Here is a 25,115-nt window from a genome sequence, read left to right on the forward strand (position 1 = left end):
TTAACCGCCCCACTAATAAGGTTATCCCAAACATGGTGGAGAAATCAATCTTCGATGTAACCATACATATAGACATAATATATAGTGAGTGTTTTAAGTCAGTGTCCATGTATCGAGTCATCAACCTGGTCATTTTAGTAGCGATTCGGCCAGAAAGTGTGGCCACCTAGCCACGTGAAGCTCCCATCTGTATCATGGTCTTTTCTCTCTCTTCTGTCGATAGCCGTTGTTGTGTTTTAGCCAATATGGGTAACACAACAGAAAGTTTCACTGCCTGTATTCCCTAACCACCCACAGTATCGTGTTGCCTACAGTATCGTGTTGCCTAAGCATCAAACCTGCACGACTAAAGTCGCGCTGCTGGAATATTGCTGCATGTGGAGAGAAAGTTGATAGTTGAAGCCATCTCACTTTCTCATACAGTCTTGTTGATGGTTTACGCCGGGGCAAAGGTTTTCCAAAAAAAGAATCGTCGCACCCGTTTCCTAACAATGGGTAATGACCTCCACTATCATGTCTAGGTGGTCGTGTATTCATTCCCTGGCACGCACAAGTTACACCGTGACAACCTACAACAATATTGACTAGAATATAGGATACAAAGACAATCTTTCTGACCCACATCGCTGAGACGTGCACCAGACTCTACAGCTTCAAGGTACGACATTATTGGTAAGTCTGAAACATTCGATTGGGCGTGCTTGTTTATAGACACAGTATGTTTTGTTATATGACTGATCGAATCCACGTCCTGCAAGGATGGCTATATGAGCTGGGTGTTCATGTCTATACTCGTGTACACTCGCGTAGCGTTCAGTGAAGCGCGACAAAGATTCCATCAGCTGAACCTCAAAGTAACATGTTCAGTGGGCGTCGTGACAAAAAACTACGTACGTTCAGTGTGTCGTGAAGAAGGGTGCGTACGTTCAGTTTGTCGTGAAGAAGGGTACGTACGTTCAGTGTGTCGTGAAGAAGGGTACGTACGTTCAGTGTGTCGTGAAGAAGGGTACGTACGTTCAGTGTGTCGTGAAGAAGGGTACGTACGTTCAGTGTCCTGAAGAAAGGTACATTTGGTTAGTGTGTCAATTCAGTTCAATTGTTTATGACATGAAGGGCCATAGGTCAATATACAAGAGATATACGAATTAACAACGGCATATATAATCAACTTATAACTAACCAATTCTTTTCTTTAAAAAAAGGGTTTGTAAATAAATAGGGCTGCTTTGTATTGTTTTGAAGGTTCTTCTCAGGAAAGTAAGGAAGACAATAATTTAAAATTGATATGAAATAAAGGCAATTGTGTCAATTGTGGTAGATACTTGTTTCCTATATTTTCATATACAGGACAAATAGACATAAGATAGAATTCATCTTCAATAATGTTAGAGAATGGACATAATCGTTGGGTCTTTTCATAAAAAAATATCCTCCACGGTTACTTAATCATTGAGGCCTAATCTAAAAGGTATACAGATAGTTTCGGGCTGTTTAGAGAGTTATTTAGTCGATCAAGTCTTGACTATCGAATATCACATTTGGACTTTCTGTAAGAAGCTTTATAAATGTCTCTACGTCTATAGCAACCTTTACGATTATATTCACTGCGACATCGCCTAAGCTTTCCTGCTTTCTGTCCACGCTTGTCTAAAATTTTTATTCAGGTTTACTAGGTTCAAGATTAAAGTGTTTCATTTGTCTTTTCATACATGAAGCTGAATCAAGAAGACAGTTTACTTAATATGCAATCCCCTCTTCGTGGGATTTTTCAAGTTTAGTTAATAAAGAATTATCATTGATATTCAACGTCAATGATGTAGTAAATATGTTTACCTTCGATTCATCCCAGACAAATCTAAGTTTGCGTCATGTTCGTCACAATCTACAACCTCTAGTACCGTCTCGGAGACTACATCAGTGCAGTGTGTGGTAACGAAGAGACCGTTAGGTTAGTGTGTTGTCACGGAGACTATCAGTGCAGTGTGTCGTAACGAAAAGACCGTTAGGTTAGTGTGTCGTCACGGAGACTAGTGCAGTGTGTCGTACCAAAGAGAACGTTAAGTTAGTGTGTTGTCACTGCAGTGTGTCGTAACGAAGAGAACGTTAGGTTAGTGTGTTGTCACGGAGACTATCAGTGCAGTGTGTCATAACGAAGAGAACGTTAGGTTAGTGTGTTGTCACGGAGACTACATCAGTGCAGTGTGTCGTAACGAATAGAACGTTAGGTTAGTGTGTTGTCACGGAGACTACATCAGTGCAGTGTGTTTTAACGAAGAGAACGTTAGGTTAGTGTGTTGTCACGGAGACTACATCAGTGCACTGTGTCGTAACGAAGAGAACGTTAGGTTAGTGTGTTGTCACGGAGACTAAATCAGTGCAGTGTGTCGTAACGAAGATAACGTTAGGTTAGTGTGTTGACACGGAGACTACATCAGTGTAGTGTGTTTTAACGAAGAGAACGTTAGGTTAGTGTGTTGTCACGGAGACTACATCAGTGTAATATGTCGTACCAAAGAGAACGTTAGGTTAGTGTGTTGTCACGGAGACTACATCAGTGCAGTGTGTCGTAACGAAGGGAACGTTAGGTTAGTGTGTTGTCACGGAGACTACATCAGTGCAGTGTGTTTTAACGAAGAGAACGTTAGGTTAGTGTGTTGTCACGGAGACTACATCAGTGCAGTGTGTTTTAACGAGGAGAACGTTAGGTTAGTGTGTTGTCACGAAGAGAACGTTAGGTTAGTGTGTTGTCACGGAGACTACGTCAGTGTAGTATGTCGTAACGAAGAGAACGTTAGGTTAGTGTGTTGTCACGGAGACTACATCAGTGTAGTGTGTCGTAACGGAGAGAATGTTAGGTTAGTGTGTTGTCACGGAGACTAAATCAGTGCAGTGTGTCGTAAAGTAGAGAACGTTAGGTTAGTGTATTGTCACGGAGACTACATCAGTGTAGTATGTCGTAACGAAGAGAACGTTAGGTTATAGGTTAGTGTGTTGTCACGGAGACTAGTGCAGTGTGTCGTGACGAAGAGAACGTTAGTTTAGTGTGTTGTCACGCAGATTACTTCAGTGTAGTATGACGTGACGAAAGGTACGTACGTTCACTGTGTCGTGACGAAGGCTACGTTAGATTAGTGTGTCGTCACGGAGACTAGTGCAGTGTGTTGTGACGAGGTCTGTTTGGTCAGTGCGTCGTGACGAAGAGTGAGTGAGTGAATTTGATTTTACGCCGCTTTTAGCAATATACCAGCAATATCACGGCGGGGGACACCAGAAATGGGCTTCACATATTGTGCTCATGTGGGGAATCGAACCCGGGTCTTCAGCGTGACGAGCGAACGCCTTTACCACTGGGCTATCCCACCGCCCTCGTGAGGAAGAGAACGTTAGGTTAGTTTGTTGTCACTGAGGCTACTTTGGTGCAGTGTGACCCGACGTAGACTATGTTTGTTCAGTGCGTCACGACGTAGACAGCAGTTCAGTCATAGTGTATGTTGCCCATGTTTTCTGGTTGTGTCAAGCACAGTTCACTCCCACCACGGAATACATACATTAATGTTCGCACTCAGATGATAACACAACAGCCTGAAGAGTAGCAAAGGCAATTGCTTGAGAAAAAGTAAAGAAGCTCATGTTCTTGTATTTTTAAGTGGGATAGTTCAACTTACCCTGCCATTTGTTCACGGGTATTGATGTATGTCTACTTGGGGAGCCTTTATCAGTGTTTGTAGGAGAATCTATCCGGCTATGTAATCTGTCAGTCACCGTGATTTAAAACATAAAAAACCATTGCCACATTCATAAGACATCTCTGCCTAAAGAGATGAGCCTACCGCATCAGACCCGTGAAGGTCCGGGTTAGAATATTGATCTTCAGTAACCCATGCTTGTCGTAAGAGGCGACTAACGGGATCGGGTGGTCAGGCTCGCTGACTTGGTGGACACATGTCATCGGTTCCCAATTGCTCAGATCGATGCTCATGCTGTTGATCACTGGATTGTCTGGTCCAGACTCGATTGTTTACAGACCGCCGCCATATAGCTGGAATATTGCAGAGTGCGGCGTAAAACTAAACTCACTCACTCCTACTGCATCATGACCATTAATCTGTTTGTGCCATCTGTCACAAAGACAAATGCAACAGGCCAAATCATGGAGGCCTTTCCTCGAAATATCTGCCATTAAATATTCTTGAATGTTGGAACTTTGATCAAACAACATTTATACAACTGTGCTGCTCGACTGCACCCTAGTCTTCATTCACTCTGAATCGCAGTGCATAGATCTCAATATGAACAATACTTTGAGCTCAGGTGGGTAAATCAGGCGGGAGTTCACTATATGAGCAAGTGTTCGCGCGCTGAATGTAAGTGTGAAACCATTTCTATAATCACAAGAAATCTCTATGAAAGTCCGTTGTACTTTTCAGACTAAATCATTAGGAATTGTTTGTAAAATCACTATCAAATAGTGACGATACTGGGTGTTCACGATTTCAAGTCGACCGTCCGTCCAAATAGGTAACGCGACCCGGACGTAGCTATGGTGGCTGATTAGGGCGTCTCGTGCTATCGCTTTCTCGTCTCGCATTATCGCTTTCTCGTCTCGTGTTATCGCTTTCTCGTCTCGTGTTATCGCTTTCTCGTCTGTTGATATTGCTTTCTCGCCTCGTGTTATCGCCTCGTGTTATCGCTTTATCGTCTGGTGATATCGCTTTCTCGTCTCGTGTTATCGCTTTCTCGTCTGGTGATATCGCTTTCTCGCCTCGTGTTATCGCTTTCTCGTCTCGTGATATCGCTTTCTCGCTTACTCGCCTCCGAATTTTAAGGCGAGATGGGGATGGCCCAAATCAGCCACCATACGTAGCCACGACGTGCAGCCATGACCTACATATAGAGTTCCTGACACAATACTGAATAAACATTGTACCGTCTTGAGACATGAAATATATTGTGTGTACACTTGGGATATCGCAATGATTGCTGATTCGGCAATACACGTCTGTAGGTCATAGCGATGACGTAGATGACACTTCGATAAGTCAAGGATACGTTCAGTCACGTTTCACTCTTACTGCAAGTGTCACGGTCAAAGTGTGCTGACCATTGCGTGATATCAGTCAGTGATATTGGTATAATATTGTTCGACCAAAAGGCGTTATAACAGATTTATAACTATAGATATATATATAGTTCGGAGACTGTTGCTGCACAATGTTATACTGTATTGTCACTTTTTTTGTGATGTCGCTATTGAAGGGTTTTATCATTGAGCGTTACGGAGTATAATCATAGCATGGAGGTTGACCCCACGATAAGGTATAATTAAGTGCTTCTGCACTAAGCTGCATGGCGATCCCAGGTTAGAAGCGGTCCCCGGTATCTCTGGATTGTTTGCTAGCCCCCGGTTGATATAACTGTAATACTGCTCCACACTGACTAGTTTGCTAGCTCTGGCAGGATATAACGGTAATACTCAACACACTCTAGTTTACTGATCCTGACAGGATATAACGATAATACTCAACACACTCTAGTTTACTGATCCTTGCAAGATATAACGGTAATACTCAACACACACTAGTTTACTGATCCTTGCAGGATATAACGGTAATACTCAACACACACTAGTTTACTGATCCTTGCAAGATATAACGGTAATACTCAACACACACTAGTTTACTGATCCTTGCAGGATATAACGGTAATACTCAACACACACTAGTTTACTGATCCTTGCAAGATATAACGGTAATACTCAACACACTCTAGTTTACTGATCCTTGCAGGATATAACGGTAATACTCAACACACACTAGTTTACTGATCCTTGCAAGATATAACGGTAATACTCAACACACACTAGTTTTTTGTATTGGTCCTGGCCGGATATAACTGTAATACTCAACACACACCAGTTCACTGATCCTTGCAGGATATAACGGTAATACTCAACACACACTGTTTCACTGATCCTTGCAGGACATAACGGTAATACTCAACACACACTAGTTTATTGTATTGGTCCTGGCAGGAAATAACGGTAATACTCAACACACACTAGTTCACTGATCCTTGCAGGACATAACGGTAATACTCAACACACACTAGTTTATTGTATTGGTCCTGGCAGGATATAACGGTAATACTCAACACACACTGTTTCACTGATCCTTGCAGGATATAACGGTAATACTCAACACACACTAGTTCACTGATCCTTGCAGGATATAACGGTAATACTCAACACACACTGTTTCACTGATCCTTGCAGGACATAACGGTAATACTCAACACACACTAGTTTATTGTATTGGTCCTGGCAGGAAATAACGGTAATACTCAACACACACTAGTTCACTGATCCTTGCAGGACATAACGGTAATACTCAACACACACTAGTTTATTGTATTGGTCCTGGCAGGATATAACGGTAATACTCAACACACACTGTTTCACTGATCCTTGCAGGATATAACGGTAATACTCAACACACACTAGTTCACTGATCCTTGCAGGATATAACGGGTAATACTGAACACACTCTGGTTTACTGGTCCTGGCAGGTTATAACGATCGCTCTTGCCCCCCAATTTTGTGTGAGTTGTATATTATATGGCAGCCTTGGTCCTGTTGCCACATGTTTGTGAATACATCAAGTGATGTGTGGCTACCTCATTTACATATGTATAGGTCTCTGTATGTGATTGGTGCTAGTGTCCTCGCTGGGTGTGTGTGCTTCCTGCGTCATCAGATGTATAGCACAGAGCATGATCGGTTCACCAGTAGCCAGGATATAGCTTGCTATTGACACCCGTCAGTGAACCGTCGCCTTTTCCAGTAAGACACCTTGGCCTGACGTTATACTAGTATATACTGCTGAATATAACGGACAACCGACCATACCGTAAGTTTTGAAATGAGTACTGATATTGCAAAGTGGGTTTTGATTTAGTCGTGCCAGAATCCTATGTCCATTGGTTCGGATCCCGGATTCACATAATGGCGATTGTTTGCTTGCCAGCAGCATAGCTTTGCTTGTGTTAATTTAATAGCCGAGACATGCAAAACCATTGAAACTGTTCCCCTGACTTAACAGGAGTACTGTTCAACCACAAGTCTGAATTCATTACATGTATGTAGTTCTGTCCGCGAAAACTATTTTATTATATTTGTCTACATTAAGACCGTCACGGAGGCCGAGATTTATGTCACCATTTCTGTCTCTGTGTTAACAGAACAAAATCGGGCTCGTTTTTCAACTACGACGTCACAACCCGAGCTTGGCCGAAGCTTTGAATTCGTTTTGAATATCCGCAGGTTCTGGGATTAGGGTGGTTGTTGGGACAAGGATATCAGATACATCATTTTAGAGTGTAAAAGTACCCTCTATTTGTGATCGTTTACAATACTACAAGAAGGTCTGATACAATTATATTTCTTTAGAACGTGGTACTTGCTGTTACCCTGCACAGTGCTTGGTATGAAAGAGGTAACATTCAGTATTCCGTGTTCGAGTGTGGTTAAACTCAGTTATGCTACTTCTATAGACACCGCACGAGTAGTCGCGGACATGCACGTCTCTGTCAGTGACGTAATCTTACAACCCACGCTTTGAACCAACAGGTGGTGACATACACCGATTCGAGGACTTTGATTTGTTAATCTTGGCCACCCCACAATGTCACGCTGATCCCGGAACTACTTTTTCATTTATAACACTCTTTGGAAAGAATTCCACCCGTATCCCCCCTTAAATTTCATTCTAGTCAATTCATATCACCTGAATATATATTCATCATCGGATCACAATGAGTTTTAACATGTTTCTTTAATTGTATCTTAACATACTGAAAGACATTTCCAACTTCTCAAAATGCCAATGCGGAAGTCTTACCCCCCAAATGACGTTGTTCCCCCTTGCATAGGCCACAAACTAGCCTGGTTGTCCAATGTCCTTGCACAAGTTATATTCCAGGTTCCTTCCGAAAGATTATAACTATAAAGATACAACATTCTATTTATCAATTGTTGGGCGGTGGGGTAGGCTAGTGGTTAAAGCGTTTGGGTACAATATGTCAAGTGTCCCTGTCGTGATATTGCTGAATATTGCTAAAAGTGGCGTAAAATCATACTCACTCTCTCACTATTTAGCAATCAACTCAAAGTCCGCTCCTATGGGTCGTTTAAGCGCAGCCCGGTTGGAAAAGAAAAACTTAGATCCCCTTCAAACGATGAAAATGGCACAAGCCCTGGTCCTTACATACCGCTGGGCCGAAAAAAACCCATGATTCTGGCACCATGCAAAATTTCTGAAGACAAAACATACAGATTGTAACTAACTATTACAGCCACACAGCCGTTCAACGTCGTCAGCTGACTAGTTGATGAATGGTAACCTTACCCTTCATGGTAGCATGTCGTCGCGCTCTGACGTGATCACAACATAGAAGCTGATGTCGACAGCCACACATTAAGTCCCATACTTGTCGTTCCGAGTTTGTAATCTCGCTGTTCTCTGCTCCTACCTATGTCGGAACTATTGACAGTAACTTCTACAACAGTCGCTGAACCTCCAGGTCAAAACGTCAAAACGTTGAGTTTGCCCAACAGCTAACACAACAGACAGGTTCAACATAGTAGCAAGGTAGCAGATTTAACAATTTGTAAATATTGATAGCTGAAGTTTCAAGCTCTTTCACATGGCTCAAACCTCAAACAACAGTGATCCTCTCATTACAATATGTCTTGTTAATGCGTCAGTCTTTATGTATGTTTCTACGGAATGTAAGACCTGCATGCTTTTGCGCATACACTGGAGTGTACAGGCTTTTTGTTAATAAGTCAATTACTCCGCGACCTCTTTCTTAAACAGGTTTCGGTTCTTGAATACAAAACCTTAAGTATTCTACATGTATCTTGAATACATATCGTGTAGAATTCTCTATCTATGAAACGTCTGAAATGCTTCCTATATGGCTTGTTTCACCCAATAATATTTACCTACCAAAATTTCGGTTAATGTTAGACCAGCGATGTACAAAGTGGAGACAGTCTTGAAGAATGTGGCGACCAAGTGTGGAGAAGGGCCCCACTGGGAGGACTCCACACAGACGTTGTTGTTTGTCGACCTTGACATCGGCAAGATCTTCAGATACAATCCCGCAACCCGCACCAACGACATGATCCAGCTCAGTAAGTGTCTCCCACTCCTGACTTCATAAAAACAAGAGCCCTCACACAACCCCGCCATCCGCACCAACGACATGATCCAGCTCAGTGTCTGAACACTTTGACCACCTAACGAGACATACACTCCAAAGCCCACTAAATAACACCCAAACACAACGCCTTAGGTATATTACTAATCGAAACCGGGTTTCAAGGTCGCATATAATCCCACATAACCAACAAATACCAATGATTATACAAAGTAAATAAAACCACAAAATGCATAACCCGACAGAACGAAAAAACCAAAACCCCATAAACCCCCAAAACCCAAAGCCAACAAAACAAAAACAAATACATGTATCACCCAAACCCCTAATTCAGCTCCCACTACCCATTATGATAAATTTCCAAATTCAAAATTCATAAAAAGAATAGTTATGCAACCCCAACGCCCCTTCGGATAGTATTATATTCTAAAGGAAAACGTAATTGTTTCTAACATAAATTGCATGAAATACAAGTTATAAAATGACCCTGAGTAAACATGAAGCAAAGCACTTTGCCACGTATCGCGCGTGGCACGTGCACTTTGTGCACAATGAACTTACTCACTCTTTGCATGTTTTTTTTTTGTACCTGAAGTTCACACACCTGATATTAAAAACTGGAGAACGGTTAACTATTCTCTAACCTCAGAATGTTGTGGAAAATTTCAACCTAAACTGCGCGTACGTCATGCCACAGCTTACAGAAAATCAGCGTCTCTGCGCCGTGGGTATGCTGGAGACAGGAATGGCCCAAAATGAAGTGGCCATTTTGGTGTCCATCGAAACATGAACTCATCTCTATGGACACGTTTTCAACATAATGGGAACGTGAGAGTTTTGTCTCGGACCAGTCGTGCAGGCGTGCCGTCACGTCTGCAAGACAACCACAGCCACAGAATCGAATCCAGACTGCCAGTTTGAGTGCTCGGACCATTCCTAGCTTACGTCCAACCAGTTCCAGGACTGTACGGAACCGACTGAGGGAGCACAACAACCGGCCCCGACGGTCTGCAACGCGTCCACTTTTGCTCGAACGTTACCGACAGGCACGTCTTGTCTGGTGCAGATAGCATCTACGGTACAGGAGACAGGATTGAGATGATATTTTGTTTACTGACGAGTCTTGATTTCATCTGGACAGCTTAGGTGGCAGTGCAAGGGTGTACAGACGGCGAGGTGAACGGTATACTGACGTCGGAAATTTGGTGGCGAGAGCCTTATGGTATGGGCGAGCATCATATCTCATGGTCGGACACAACTTGTCATTGTCAATGGCAATCTGACAGGTCTGCTATACAGGGATGAGATTATTAGGCCTCAGTCAAGCCATTCAGTCAAGGACAGAGACGTAACTTCACGCTTCAGCAAGATAATGCCCGTCCACATGTCGCCCGTGTTGTGACAGATTTCCTGAGACAGCAGAACATTCCGGTACTCCCCTAACCAGCTGTTTCTACGGACCTGTCCCCTATCGAGCACGCTTGGGATGAAATGGTGCGACGTTAATGTCAAGCCTAGAATCAGCCATTGACGAAAGCTGAATTTGGGACAAGCGTAGGTTCAAACATGGAACCACACTCCCAAAGCTTTCTTCAATCGCTTAGTGGCGCCTGTGCGTCGTTGTTGTAAACCTGCATCAACGTCAATGGTGGACACACACGATACTGAATTTGTGGACTGACTGTAGACATATTCAACAGCGTGTCACGATGCCTACAGACTGTAGTATCAAATCATACTGATATCGATACGGTCCTGTCAAGAGATAAACAGTGATTAAGGAAAACACCACAAATCATGTTACTATCTCTTCGCATCAAAACACACCATCAAATAATGTACAGTTACTTTATTCCAGTAGTATATCTTTCGGTCAAATTACTCCTCTTGCGATCAAAACCCGTTAAGATCTGGGTTAGAATTGTTCTTCAGTAGCCCATGCTTGGGGGATTTAGGGGATCGGGTGGTCAGGCTCTCTGACTTGGTTGACATGTCAGCGTATCTCAGCTGTGTAGAACGATGCCTATGCTGTTGATCGCTGGATTGTTTGGTCCAGACTCGATTATTTACAGACCGCCACCGCAGAGCTGGAATATTGCTGAGTGCGGCGTTGCAAACCAACCGTCTTTCGATCAAGCACTAAATGTCTGGTGGGCACGTGTCCGAAATACGTAATATGTCGGAAAGCGCACATAAAATCTCCAAATCATCATCTACATCATGTTACATTCCTGCTTGTATCGGTACTGCAATCTGTATCGCAGCTATGGACCTTTCAGCCAAATGTTTAGGTCTGCTCTTAATGGAGCAGATAAATGCAAAAATGACCCAAAATAGTTCACGTATTCACGCAAGCATAAAATTTGGCAAATACATTCTCAAAGGACCACTCTTTCATAAAAGGGCGTTAGCCACGCAAAAATCCAAGATGGCTGCCTCTTTTTTCATGATGGCTGCCATCCATTGGCCAATTGCTTCACCATCGAGAATAGGGATGTTACTGATGCATTTATCATGGTTTATAATCCCATTCAATCACCAGTTCATCGTGGTGGCTTTTACATGAGTTGTTCATGGACTTACCCGGAAAGAACAAGGAACTACCCATCGACATTCTAAGGGAAACTAAAGGGAAACTCCCTTTCCAGTGTACATGGGTATGGTAATCTTTGCCAAAACCAGGAAGAGAAGCCTCGTAGAAATACGTCATGATCATGGCATGAGCATTTCGTATGACAGGGTGCTGGAGATATCAGTCCAACTTGGAGATGCCACAGTTAGCACGTATGTGCAGGAGTGTGTGGTCTGTCCACCTGTTCTTAGAAAGGGTTTGTTCACCACTGCGGTCATGGACAACATTGACCCCAACACTTTTGCAACCACTGCTACTACCTTTACAAATATCCTTCCTGCTTCATTGAAGTCAAAGAACCCAACACCGCCAAATGGTACAGTGCCAATGCCAACCACAGACCTGCTTAGACCACAAATGGCCCTGGACTATGAGCATAGGCGGATCCCAGAGTGGGGGTGCGACCACCCCCCACCCCCCATTTTGTCCTGAAAGTTTATTAAATGACCAATGAAACTCTGGTGAAAATGAAGTGTGCACCCTCCCTTTTCTCAAGTGAGTATCACTCCTTTGCTGCCACTTCCCAGAGACGAGGCTCACTCTGTAGCTGCAGTGAAGCACGTAATGCAGAAGGTGTGTGACACCTGTACCTGTCATTACAGCCTTGGCAAAACTGGTGCAGTGGCAATGGCCAATACCTTGTCAGTGGTTGTACTGGCGCCTTAGTAGAAACAGGTGTGGCTTCTTCTGGCACTGTAGATTTATTTCTGGCAGCTTCAAGTGTCACTAAGACACGACAAATGCACCAGGTCACTGCCTGCAGCTATTAAAAGTTGCTACAATGTGCCTACAACAGTTATTGCACAGAACAAGCAGAGATCAATGAAGACGTATTGGGCTTTGAGGAATGGTGTCAGAACAAAAGCCAACAAAGTCAGCAATTTCAATTCTGGCATTTGGTATTGTCAATGGAACTTACAGTCTTCGTGCTGATCAGATCATTCCGTGAAGCCAACTTCAGCATAGACTGTCAGGCATTGAGGGAGTTGATACCATACCTGTTTGCCAATAACAACACCAATTATGCCCGATTGTTGCCTATTCATCTGAGGGACATCCTGATTTTGGAAAGTAAGCACCCTGCACTGGTGCAGGAATTCAAGATGGGCAACTTTGTTGTGCACAAGACCAAGCATGACTTCTCAGCGCTTGCTCCTGATCAGGCCCATGAACAGGCCAATGCTGCCATTAAGGCTGACGGTGGAGCCATTGGCCTTACTGAAAATCCATCAGCCCTGAGGAGCTGGATGGTCTCTGGCCCTGAGGTGAGTCATCTGGTGTTCCTCTATGAAATGGAGGCACAAACAAAAGAGGCCAGCGAGCACTGTTTTCACCATGAGCAGACATCACATGCCCAGAAGACATTCCTAGAAAGGGTCCAGAAACTCTCTCAGGTCCTGCAACTTGGAAACCTTTTCGAGGAAGTAGATTTGTTTTCAATAGACACCAAAGATGTAGCTCATCCCAGCTCTGCGGAGCTTGTTCACACTCACTTGCAGAAAGGTAGCACACAATACCAAAACTTTGGGAAAAGATTGGAAGATAACCCAACATCATTCTATGAGAACATCAGAAAGGAAAGACTTGACTTCTTCTGTCAAGATAGGCCTTTTACAGAACCATCAAAACAGAAACAACTGCCAGAAGACTGTCAGCTGTTTTCCAAGCTGTTCATCGCCTGTCAGATCAGGGAGTGCAACCTGCAGGAGTTCGTTCAGCACGAAAATCAATCATTCCCTGCATCTCTAGGTGATGGTGGAAAGATATATAGCTGTCAAAAGTCCCAACTGACCTCCATACTTGAGAAACACATCACGCCTCCAGACCAAGAGCCAGAGGCAGATGACATCATCATTGATGGTTCAGCTTTGATCCATGCACTGCCACCGAAAGGTCCAAGACATTTGCAGACTATGCAGCCCTTGACTTTCTGTCAACTATTAGTGCATATGCCAGTGCATACAAGACAACACATGTTGTCTTTGATATGTACAGTCCATTAAGTCTGGAAGCAGACACAAGGCACAATGACAACAAGTCGGAGGTGTTTCACTTTCTGGCAGACAGGATTGTCTAGATGTCTGCACAAACTTGGTTATTGTGACCAAGGGACACAAAGCACTTGTCACACAGAAAGTGAGTCTGACTGAACTGGACGAATGTTCTCAAGAGGAGGCAGACAGTCGCATCTTTGTTCATGCCAGATATGCTGCAACCCAAGTGAGCAAATCCATCATAATCAAAGCCAATGACACAGAGGTCCTTGTGATTGGCCTGAGTATGTTCCCAACACAGCAAAGCATGGGTCTGCAGCAGCTGTGGCTCTTATTTGGCCAAGGTCAGAGCCTTCGATGAATTGGCATTCACAACCTGCACAACTCTGTTGGTCAAGAGAAGGCCAAAGGCATGTTGTTCTTCCATAATTTTACGGGTTGTGATGTGGTGTCAGCTTTAAGCAATAAAGGGGAAAAGACTTGGCAAACATTGGACATTTTCCCAGAGGCAACACCATTATTTGCCAGATTGAGCCAGCATCCACCAACCATTGAGGATGATGACATTGAGACCCTAGAGAAGTTTGTGGTCCTCATGTATGACAGGTCTAGCACTGTTGTTGGTGTGGATGAGGCTAGACCCGACTTATTTACCAGAAAGCAGAGACCATATGAAGCCATCCCTCCAACCAGAGCAGCTCTTATTCAACACGCTAAACGTGCAGCATATCAGGCAGGTTGTGTGTGGGCTGAGGGAATTCTGCGCCAGCCAGAAGCAGAGATTCCAGCTGACTGGGGATGGGAGAAGATTGGCGAAGATTGGAAAACCTTCTGGACAGAAACTTCTCCATTGCAAAGAGTTGTGAACAGCTCACTAAGTGTGGCTGCAAGTCTGGCTGTTGTGGCAGGTGCAAATGCTACTGGTTTGGTCTCACATACACAACCTTGTGCAGTTGCAAATGTGAAGTGTAGAATCTCTGTTATTCTGGGTGCAGTTGTTAGTTCAGGTACAATTTCGACTGGTGTTTTTGGTGCTAAAACTGCCCTTTGATTTATGTATTGTTTTGGTATTGTAATAAAACAACTTCATTTTGTCATAAAATTAAAATAAGTTGTTTTACTTGAAGTAGTTACAACTTACAAAGTAATTATTAGTAATTTTTAGTGTAGACGGCGGCCATCTTGGAAATGGTAGCCATCTTGGATTTTTGCGTGGCTAATGTCCTGTTTTGAAAGACTGGACTCCAATGAACATTTGTCCCAAATTTCATGCTTGCATGATTAAGTGAACTATTTCTGCACTTATCTGCTCCACTATCTGGGATTGTTCTACGGCGGCGCGGTAGCCTAGTGGTCAAAGCGTTCGCTCGTCACGCTGAAGACACGGGTTCGATTCCTCACTTAGGTACAATGCATGAAGCCCAATTCCGGTGTCCCCCGCCGTGATGTTGCTGGAATATTGCGGCGTAAAACCATACTCATTCACTCACTCAACCTTTGCTGAGTTTGCTGGGCTGAACGAAACTTTGTTTGATAGGTGGTGTTCCCAAGTTTTTGTCTGGTTGGTTTCAACGTGTTTCGTATCTGAGCGTAAATACGTCGCTCTTGTGAATGGTAGGTCACAACCTCCGTGCGAAATGGTTAATGAAAAACTAGCTTTTATAACACAGTCGCCAAGGCTCTTTGTGAGAGTAAAGGACTTATATTTTGTTAATAAAGGCTCTGTGTCTGCTACAGGTGGCAGTTCCAGTGTTTAGTCCACTATGTTCACTACTATTACCACAGCAGGTGTTACTTGTACCGCCACCTTTTGTTCGCTGACATTGCGATTACTTTGCAGCTATTCATATGGATTGTATATCTTGTTACTTTCATACTGGTGCAACATATTTGTGTTATTTACTGGTTTTAAACTGAATTCCTTTGCACGTTCTGTAAGTCGCCACACTTACACCTGCAACGTCATATATTACACCTGCAACTTACATTTACACCTGCAGCGTCATACATTACACCTGCAACATATATATTACACTTGCAACTTTTTATATTACACCTACAACTTCATATATTAAACCTGCAACTATATAAATTACACCTGCAACTTTATAAATTACACCTGCAACTTTATATATACACCTGCAACTTTATATATTGCACCTGCAACTTTATATATTACACCTGCAACTTCATATGTTTCACCTGCAACTTTATATATTACACACGCAATTTTATACTTACACAAGTAAGTCCATATATTACACTCGCAGTTCCTCATGTTACACCTGTAACTTTAAATGTTACAAACTTCTCATGTAACTGTCCATTTTTCACCCACATCTTCATATTTAAACTTGTAACCTCATATTTTGCACATGCATCTTCATATATTTCACAAGCAAATTCATGTATACTAAATCAAAAAACTCCCACATCCCACACGCACCTTTATGAATTACACTTACAACTTCATTATTTACAGGTACAGCCTTCTATAGTTCATTACCAATTAAACTTATTTACACAGTTTTAATATAACACATATAACTTCATAATTATACATGCAACCTGTCATTGTACAACATCTTGCCTGATGATGAAATGTGTCTTCACTCAGTTGATTCTACGTCACAGATGGGTGTGTAGGGTTCATCGTCCCCCGCAGTAAAGGGGGATTTGTGATCGGACTGGATCGAACCTTCTCAACTCTCGACTGGAACACCAAGACCGTCACCAAGTTGGCGGAAGTGGAACCCGGGACCAACAACAGGATGAATGATGGGAAATGTGACCCAAGAGGACGTCTGTGGGCAGGTTAGTAACCACAGTTACCTTCAAAATGTAAATTGATAGTTTCCATGGCAATGTATGGGATGATAAGCAAATCCTGGCATTTGAAGGTCGTAACTCGGCCAAGTACTTTCAACAGCTGATCTGGGTAGCATATACGTCCCTCAACCTAACTAATATCCTAACACAAAAGTCAACATAATGTGAATCGAATGGTAACATCATGATGTGACTAGGAAGGACGAACGCCTGTTTGCCTGACTCTAGTATTTACAAGACATAGTGATACCACTTGAATGTCGCTCTCTGCAGCGTAAAAAATAATGCACTGACCCATCCCATAGATTCACGTTTTTCATCCAACCATCTCTTGTTAAAACGAAAATTCGTTGATCCAGAAATGTATTAATCTTGGCGACTTATGTGGGAATGATGTCTTTCGGATCAACCTAACTGAATCTTGTTCAGAAACAATCTGTGACCGGAAACAATCGTCGCAGTCCGCCCACAACTGGTATAAGAGTTGATATAAGTTGTAACAGTGCTTTACATTTAAACGACCCAGCAAATCGTCACAATGTGATTATTATCTCAACTACAATATTATTACGTCGTTAATGTGATTGCTGCGTCAGGTGCAATGTGATTGTTGTATCAGGTACAATGTGATTGCTGTGTCAGGTACAATGTGATTGCTGCGTCAGGTGCAATGTGATTGTTGTGTCAGGTACAATGTGATTGTTGTGTCAGGTACAATGTGATTGTTGTGTCAGGTGCAATGTGATTGTTGTATCAGGTACAATGTGATTGTTGTGTCAGGTACAATGTGATTGCTGCGTCAGGTGCAATGTGATTGTTGTGTCAGGTACAATGTGATTATTGTGTCAGGTGCAATGTGATTGTTGTGTCAGGTGCAATGTGATTGTTGTGTCAGGTACATTGTGACTGTTGCGTCAGGTACAATGCGATTGTTGTGTCAGCTTCATTGTGATTGTTGTGTCAGGTACAATGTGATTGTTGTGTTAGGTACAATGCGATTGTTGTGTCAGGTGCAATGTGATTGGTGTGTCAGGTACAATGTGATTGTTGTGTCAGATACAATGTGATTGCTGTGTCAGGTACAATGAGATTGCTGTGACAGGTACAATGTGATTGTTGTGTCAGGTGCAATGTGATTGTTGTGTCAGGTACAATGTGATTGTTGTGTCAGGTACAATGTGATTGTTGTGTCAGGTACAATGTGATTGTTGTGTCAGGTGCAATGTGATTGTTGTGTCAGGTGGAATGTGATTGTTGTGTCAGGTGCAATGTGATTGATGTGTCAGGTAAAATGTGATTGTTGTGTCAGATACAATGTGATTGCTGTGTCAGATACAATGTGATTGCTGTGACAGGTACAATGTGATTGTTGTGACAGGTACAATGTGATTGTTGTGTCAGGTACAATGTTATTGTTGTGTCAGGTGCAATGTGATTGTTGTGCCAGGTACAATGTGATTGTTGTGTCAGGTACAATGAGCAAGACACTGGAGGATTTCCAGGGCAACTTGTACTGTCTGGACACGGATGGTTCAGTGACCAAGAAAGTAGAGCGAACTAGCATCTCTAATGGGCTGGCGTGGTCCCCAGACAACACCACCATGTACTTCGCCGACACGGCGCCACGTAAAGTGTACGCTTTCAACTATGACATAAACACTGGAGATATCAGTGAGTTATAAACTTATAGACACAATTTCATTAATTACACCAGATGGTTTTGCAGCGTGTTGTTTCAGAACATTAAATGATTTCCTACTAATCAACTGATTCTAGCATTTATCTCTTTGTTGGGTCCCATACCCAATTGAATTGACACGTGATTGACAATTGTGAATTGACACGGCACCTATGGCTAAATGCTTCATTTGAAAACTAAGAATGGCAACAGATAACTGATAGATAAATACTGACAGCTCCCTGTTTGCACTTGAGATGTGCTGAGAGTGCTACAACCACGTATGGATTTCTATCTATAGGATATCGTATATTTAAGTGCTGATACACACGACGGTCGGTGGAGTCGAACATCTGCATGTAATATGTAACAAAGTGTGTAACACCACACCGTATATATGTAACAGTCAATCTGTCAAACCAGTCATTTGGTCAAATGACTAAAACAATCAGTCATTTGGTCAAAAGACTAAAATTCTCAGTCATTGGACCAAGTGACTAAATCGTTTAAGTTAAAAAATGAAACACTTTATTCATCCAGTTTCAGCATAGAGCTTTGCATTAATTGTTTTGACAAGTGAGACTTGAATGACACCGGCTGTTGCACAGAAGATTGTTCTTAAAGCATGTGCATTTCTTGGTTCCACATCTTTTGCTACCAGCACACTTTACAAAACCCTGGCCACCTGATAAAAACTCGGCTCCAACAGTAGTACGAAAGGATACTGAAGTTTCAGTGTTGACTTCTGATAAAGTTAAGAGTTTCTCTGGGCACAAATCGAACTGGTTCCTCGAGAACTTGCAATGTAGTCATAGTACTATTGTTTGTGGATGAACACCTTCTCTAGCTCCTCATACTTCTCATACAGCTTCCGCGTGAACGTCTCAGCGATTGAATCACCCATAACTGAATGTTCAGATGTGCAAAGCATTGGGAGAAAAGTCTTTTTATAGTGTGTAAAATGAAACCAGTAAATCTCAAGATCAAACAAATCTATCAATTCTGATGAAGCCTTTGAGTCAGAATGTGTTAACCACCCCTTTGTCTATACTTTCTTTTATTACTACAGAGTGTTTGTTTAAGAGAAACCATGTGCACCATGTGTTTTCTGTGAAAACCACATTGTTGAGACAACATTCAAAACAAATACCTTGCATTTGATGGATTGACTAAAATTGTTCAGGCAATCAGTCTCAATAGATAGATCTCTATCTTTTTAGTCAACGGGATCGGGTGGTCAGATTCACTGACTTGGTTGACACATGCCATCGTATCCCCATTGCGTAGATCGATGCTCATGCTGGTAATGGGTGGATTGTCTGGTCCAGAATTAATTATTTAGAGACCGCCGCCATAAAGCTGGAATATTGTTGAATGAAGCGTTAAACAACCAAGCAAAGAAACCAAACCAGCCAAGCCATTGACTGTACGCAGAGACTGCGTGGTTAGAGTTATATGCTGACTGTGATGATCTCCCGTTATCTTCACAACCGTGTGTCTTGACCCAAACGTCCGGCCTAGTTCCTGTCGTGTAGATGATTTATCCGTCAAAACGTCCCATACACGTAAATAAAACATGTTTATGTTTCTTTTCAGCCAATAAAAGAGTAGCTGTAGACTTTGACAAAGTCCCGGAATTCCAAGGGAAGGTTCCCAGCCCTGACGGGATGACGATAGACATTGACGGCAACATATGGGTGGCCTGTTTAGGTGGTGGCTGCATGGCCAAATTTGATCCGAGAACAGGTTCGAGACTTGGTTTGGTTGTCATCACTACAGCTGTGTTGTTTTTATCTGTTTAACTCGATGCACACAGGATTCAAACGTTGTCCTTGGAATACTTTTGAAGACGCTAAGCTGCACAGTCGTATGTCCATGCCTATGTGCAAAGTATACTGGACAAAATAAGTTAGGGATATTGGTATTTTTATGATTGATATTTTACCAGTGTGTCAATGAATAAATATACTGAGTCAAAAAATAAACTTCACAAAATGTAATTTGAAAAATAATGAATAATTTTTCTCTGATGATACATCTATGTATCCGAAATGGGATCCCTATCTTTCGACACTAGAAAAACGTTAGCAAAACCCACTCAAACCCATCCATTCGTCGTGCAAATGACGTTAGTGCCAAGCCAAATCAGGTTTTGCACGTGCAGTCGATCACGTGGTCTTCGCATCGAAGTTTTCTTCATATGCACGTGTTTGCATTATCCTCAAGAATTGAAAAAACACTAGTAAACCACAGTTCTAACGGTACTTGAAATGCCACGATTGTCAAATGTGCAACGTGAACGTGCCGTTGGCATGTTGCAAGCGGGAAGATCAGTTATTGACGTCGCAAGAGCAATGGGATGCATCCGTCGTACTGTGTATGACTTGCGAGGTCGTCTACAACAAACTGGCACCACTTCTGATCGCCCAAGGTCGGGTCGTCCACGTGTGACGTCACGAGCAGAAGACAGTCAAATCGTCCTACGTCACCTACGTGACAGATTTCTGCCGGCTACACGAACCAGGGCTGAGATGCTTAGAGGTCGACTGTCCTCACAGACCATTCGAAATCGGTTGCGGGCTGCCAATCTCCATTCTCGACGTCCATATCGTGGGCCAATATTGACGCCGTTTCATCAACGTCAACGTCTGCTGTGGGCCCAACGTCACCTCCGATGGACCCAGAGAGACTGGAATCGAGTCGTCTTTAGCGATGAATCCAGGTTTACCCTCAGATTCGCGGACGGCAGGCATAGAGTCTGGAGACGACGTCGTGAACGGTATGCCCAATGTTGTGTACAGGAAGTCGACAGATTCGGGGGCGGAAGTTGCATGGTGTGGGGTGCTTTCTGTGGGAACAACCGTTCCCGATTTCTGGTCATCCGTGGAAAGCTCGCAGCTGCGCTTACCGCGACCAGGTGCTCACCCCTGAACTCATTCCTTTCATGGCGGCTCATGGCCCAGGTCTACAGTTCCAGCATGATAATGCTCGGCCGCATACCGCGATGTTGACACGAAATTTCCTTCAAAACGCTGGAATCAACGTCATGGACTGGTCATCGAGGTCCCCTGACCGTAATCCAATAGAGCACGTTTGGGATGCACTTGGGAGAAGTGGTCTTAGGAACCAACCTCAGAATTTGCAGGAACTTGGCGCTGCCTTGCAAGAGCAATGGCGCAGAATCCCCAACCACGTGTTCACAAGCATCAGGCAGTCGATGAGGAGACGGTGTTTGGCAGTGGTAAATGCGCGGGGCGGCCATACACGATATTGAACTGAGAAATTTCGCATTTTTCTTCTTGTGACTTGCCATTCTGTATACCCATGTTTTGGAACGGCGGTGTAGCCTAATGGAACTGATTATGGCACTGTCAGTGTATCGAGTACATCACACAGATCTCAGCAATGAAATAATAACAATTTAACTATCTTACCATCTCTTGTTCTGTTATAGAGCCCTGAAGAAAGAATGTGAAGTTTCATTTTTGATTGAGTATAAATCATTATGCATAATTTCAAAATTTACACATATACCTAACTATTTTTGTCTAGTATATTTAGCTGTTGAATAATTTCCGTCCGAGAAATTTAAAAAACAGATTAAAAGTTAGAAAAGAGATGCAGCTTCTTACAAATATGATAGGATTATAAATGTACGGTACCCACCTATAACCGATACCTTGTGCTTGTTGGCCCTGCCTTTCCGTGTGAAACGTGACTTCTTTCGATATATGCCTGTAAAGAAAACACCTCAAACAAAAACGCTTGGTCATAATTCGTTATTCTTTCGCCTGAATACAGTTCTATAATGTCATTACCAGGGGCGGCGCTGCAGCAGGTAGATCTGCCTGACGCTACTCAGATCACGTCGGCGGCGTGGGGAGGGAGGAACCTGGACGAGTTGTACGTCACCAGCCTCAGGAAGGAAATTCCAGACAGTGAGCTCCATACCGTCAACTCACAGGCCGGATCACTGTTCAGAGTTACCGGCCTTGGCGTTCGAGGCATCCCGGCATATGTCTACCAGGGCTGAAGAACAACAACATCTTCTCCCGCCCAGTATTTAGTCACCATATGTTTTAGTGGGTCAACACTGCAGAGTTAACACTGACGAAACAACGTTAATTTGTTATTAGATATGTGGGTCAATATCCTATTGTTTCGATCATGTCTCAAATTCGATCGATTCAACTTGGAACATTTTAACATATGTCAACCTATAAGAAACCTGAATGCATAATCAAAGTTATTGATTACCTCCAGACCCCATCGCACCTGCTTCTATGTCATCCTTCACGGTAAAGGAAAAGATAATAGCTGCCAGACTAAATCAGACAATGTAGTGTCTCCCTGTGTCAGGGATCCGAAACCACAATGGAATATCGGTTGATTTTGTCAAAAAAGGAGAAATTCTTAGTAAAAATGATAAGGTTTCAGCCTGTAATGGAATCAGTGTAATATCAATGTTAACTGTGTAATATCAATGTCAACTGTCTAAACGAAATAGAGTGGTCTAATATCCTTTGGTATTTCACAAACAACCTCTGGCATAGGATTATTTTGTTTCTTGCTTGGACATTTCGGAAAACTACAATTCCGAAAACCACGACAATAAGTAATTATTGAAAAGTCGAACTCATGGTGTTTTAGCTTGTTTAAGGTCAAACGTGCATTACCATGCAAGTAATAACATATTTCGGTATTCAGAGCAAAGAACTTTATGTTAACAATACTAGGTTACTAAATGCTTCTTATTACCAGTTCCTGTATTGTTGATCGTGTATCGTGCTTGCTGTCTGCTGTGTGTATCTCTCGTATATTACAAGCATAGTTCATCCCAGGTTGTCACATTGGTGAGTTCCGACTGGTTCATGTACAGCTTGTAAATATAGACTTGTTATATAAACTATAATCTTCCATGATATGGGTGTATTCGTTCTGTATTACTTTGCATCGACTTGCACCTCTCTCTGAAGGCATGGCTTGGGCAGGTACACGGGGAGCGGGCAGGATGTGGACAGGTACACGGGGAGCGGGCTGGGTGTGGACAGGTATACGGGGAGCGGGCAGGGTATGGACAGGTAGACGGGGAGCAGGCGGGGTATGGACAGGTATACGGGGAGTGGGCTAGGTATGGACAGGTACACGGGGAGCGGGCTAGGTATGGACAGGTACACGGGGAGCGGGCAGGGTATGGACAGGTAGACAGGGTGTGGACAGGTATACGGGGAGCGGGCAGGATGTGGACGGGTACACGGGGAGTGGGTTGGGTGTGGACAGGTACACGGGGAGCGGGCAGGGTGTGGACAGGTATACGGGGAGTGGGCCGAGTGTGGACAGGTACACAGGGAGCGGGCAGGATGTGGACAGGTATACGGGGTGTGGGCTGGGTGTGGACAGGTATACGGGGAATGGGCTGGGTGTGGACAGGTACACGGGGAGTGGGCTGGGTGTGGACAGGTATATGGGGAGTGGGTTGGGCGTGGACAGGTATACGGGTACGGGGCTGGGTGTGGACAGGTACACGGGGAATGGGCAGGATGTGGACAGGTACACGGGGAGCGGGCAGGACATGGACAGGTACACGGGGAGTGGGCAGGGTGTGGACCGGTATATGGGGTGTGGGCTGGGTGTGGACCGGTATATGGGGTGTGGGCTGGGTGTGGACAGGTACACGGGGAGTGGGCAGGACGTGGACAGGTACACGGGGAGTGGGCAGGACGTGGACAGGTACACGGGGAGTGGGCAGGACGTGGACAGGTACACGGGGAGTGGGCAGGATGTGGACAGGTACACGGGGAGTGGGCAGGACGTGGACAGGTACACAGGGAGTGGGCAGGACGTGGACAGGTACACGGGGAGTGGGCGGGGCGTGGACAGGTACACGGGGATTGGGCAGGATGTGGACAGGTACACGGGGAGTGGGCTGGGTATGGACAGGTAGACAGGGCGTGGACAGGTACACGGGGAGTGGGCAGGGTGTGGACCGGTATATGGGGAGTGGGCTGGGTGCGGACAGGTACACGGGGAGTGGGCAGGGTGTGGACAGGTACACGGGGAGCAGGCAGGGTGTGGACAGGGAGACGGGGAGTGGGCTGGGTGTGGACAGGTATAGAGGAAGAGGGACGGATGTGGATGTGGGGTGTGGATGAGGCTGCAAAGTTAATCTGGGGATGAAGGCTGATAGAAGCTTTCTGGGGAACATTTGAAGCGACAAAACGTGTTCCACATCAAAGAGTCGATTGTACAATTTAGGACATGTAAGTGAATCACTATTACAATAGTTATGACACCGGGTGTTCACTCCACCGGTGTCACCCATCACAAACACATGCAAAGGCTAGTCACACTTCACCTGAACAATACCGGGAACGTATGGTACAAGTCAACTTTAGGAATTGCATCGGACATCAGTTTTGTCACCGATGCGTCAAATGGTGAAGATTCCTCCACTTATGTACCTTAAATCGTTTTGAAAGCTTTACTGAGGCCTCGAATGGTGTAACTTTGATCAAAGAAATCCTGAGCAGGATCCTGGCGTTCTTTGAAATCTTGCAAGCTTGATTGTACGGTACATCAAAGGTTGTGAAATGTAAACCAAAGGCTTGAGCTGTTTGAATAGTGCCTGACGTGAAAGTACAATTGATGACTGGAAAGTTGAAATCGTCCCGTTTGGCATACAGTCTTGTGGAGAGATTCTCGTCACTCTGAATCTTCATGCTGAGATCTAACTATGAAACGCACGAGGCGGTATCACATGTCT

At 43.8% G+C, this 25,115-nt stretch overlaps 2 protein-coding genes across 5 annotated transcripts; both read left to right on the forward strand.

Annotated features, from left to right (window-relative positions):
- The first annotated feature begins 458 nt into the window (after positions 1 to 458).
- LOC124257027 (regucalcin-like) lies at positions 459 to 23,280 on the forward strand. Of its 4 annotated transcripts, none has more exons than XM_046690994.1 (6): positions 459 to 672; positions 9,027 to 9,193; positions 16,480 to 16,659; positions 18,145 to 18,345; positions 19,949 to 20,098; positions 22,174 to 23,280. In XM_046690994.1, exons 2-6 carry the CDS (start codon positions 9,034 to 9,036, stop codon positions 22,383 to 22,385), a joined length of 903 nt encoding a protein of 300 aa, XP_046546950.1. In that variant the 5' UTR covers positions 459 to 672; positions 9,027 to 9,033; the 3' UTR covers positions 22,386 to 23,280. The 4 variants fall into 4 exon arrangements, with proteins under 4 accessions (XP_046546950.1, XP_046546949.1, XP_046546948.1 ...); XM_046690993.1 differs by having other exon boundaries at positions 459 to 658; XM_046690992.1 differs by lacking the exon at positions 459 to 672 and adding an exon at positions 6,748 to 6,905.
- On the forward strand, positions 22,636 to 24,296 carry LOC124257025 (putative per-hexamer repeat protein 5). Its single transcript, XM_046690990.1, has 3 exons — positions 22,636 to 22,650; positions 23,329 to 23,483; positions 23,573 to 24,296. Exons 1-3 carry the CDS (start codon positions 22,636 to 22,638, stop codon positions 24,294 to 24,296), a joined length of 894 nt encoding a protein of 297 aa, XP_046546946.1.
- The last annotated feature ends 819 nt before the right edge of the window (positions 24,297 to 25,115 follow it).

The sequence above is a fragment of the Haliotis rubra genome, unplaced genomic scaffold, assembly GCF_003918875.1.
Source record: "Haliotis rubra isolate DU_JTF1 unplaced genomic scaffold, ASM391887v1 Scf648, whole genome shotgun sequence".
Classification (NCBI taxonomy): Eukaryota; Metazoa; Mollusca; class Gastropoda; order Lepetellida; family Haliotidae; genus Haliotis; species Haliotis rubra.

What these genes read in the sequence shown, in the direction of transcription:
- LOC124257027 (XM_046690994.1), top strand. Translation starts at nt 9,034, where the DNA reads ATGTACAAAGTGGAGACAGTCTTGAAGAATGTGGCGACCAAGTGTGGA. An exon ending in CAACGACATGATCCAGCTCA is followed by an intron (nt 9,194 to 16,479) that starts GTAAGTGTCTCC and finishes TCTACGTCACAG; the next exon opens with ATGGGTGTGTAGGGTTCATC. An exon ending in CAAATTTGATCCGAGAACAG is followed by an intron (nt 20,099 to 22,173) that starts GTTCGAGACTTG and finishes TGTCATTACCAG; the next exon opens with GGGCGGCGCTGCAGCAGGTA.
- LOC124257025 (XM_046690990.1), top strand. An exon ending in GTATACGGGGAGTGGGCTAG is followed by an intron (nt 23,484 to 23,572) that starts GTATGGACAGGT and finishes GGGTGTGGACAG; the next exon opens with GTATACGGGGAGCGGGCAGG.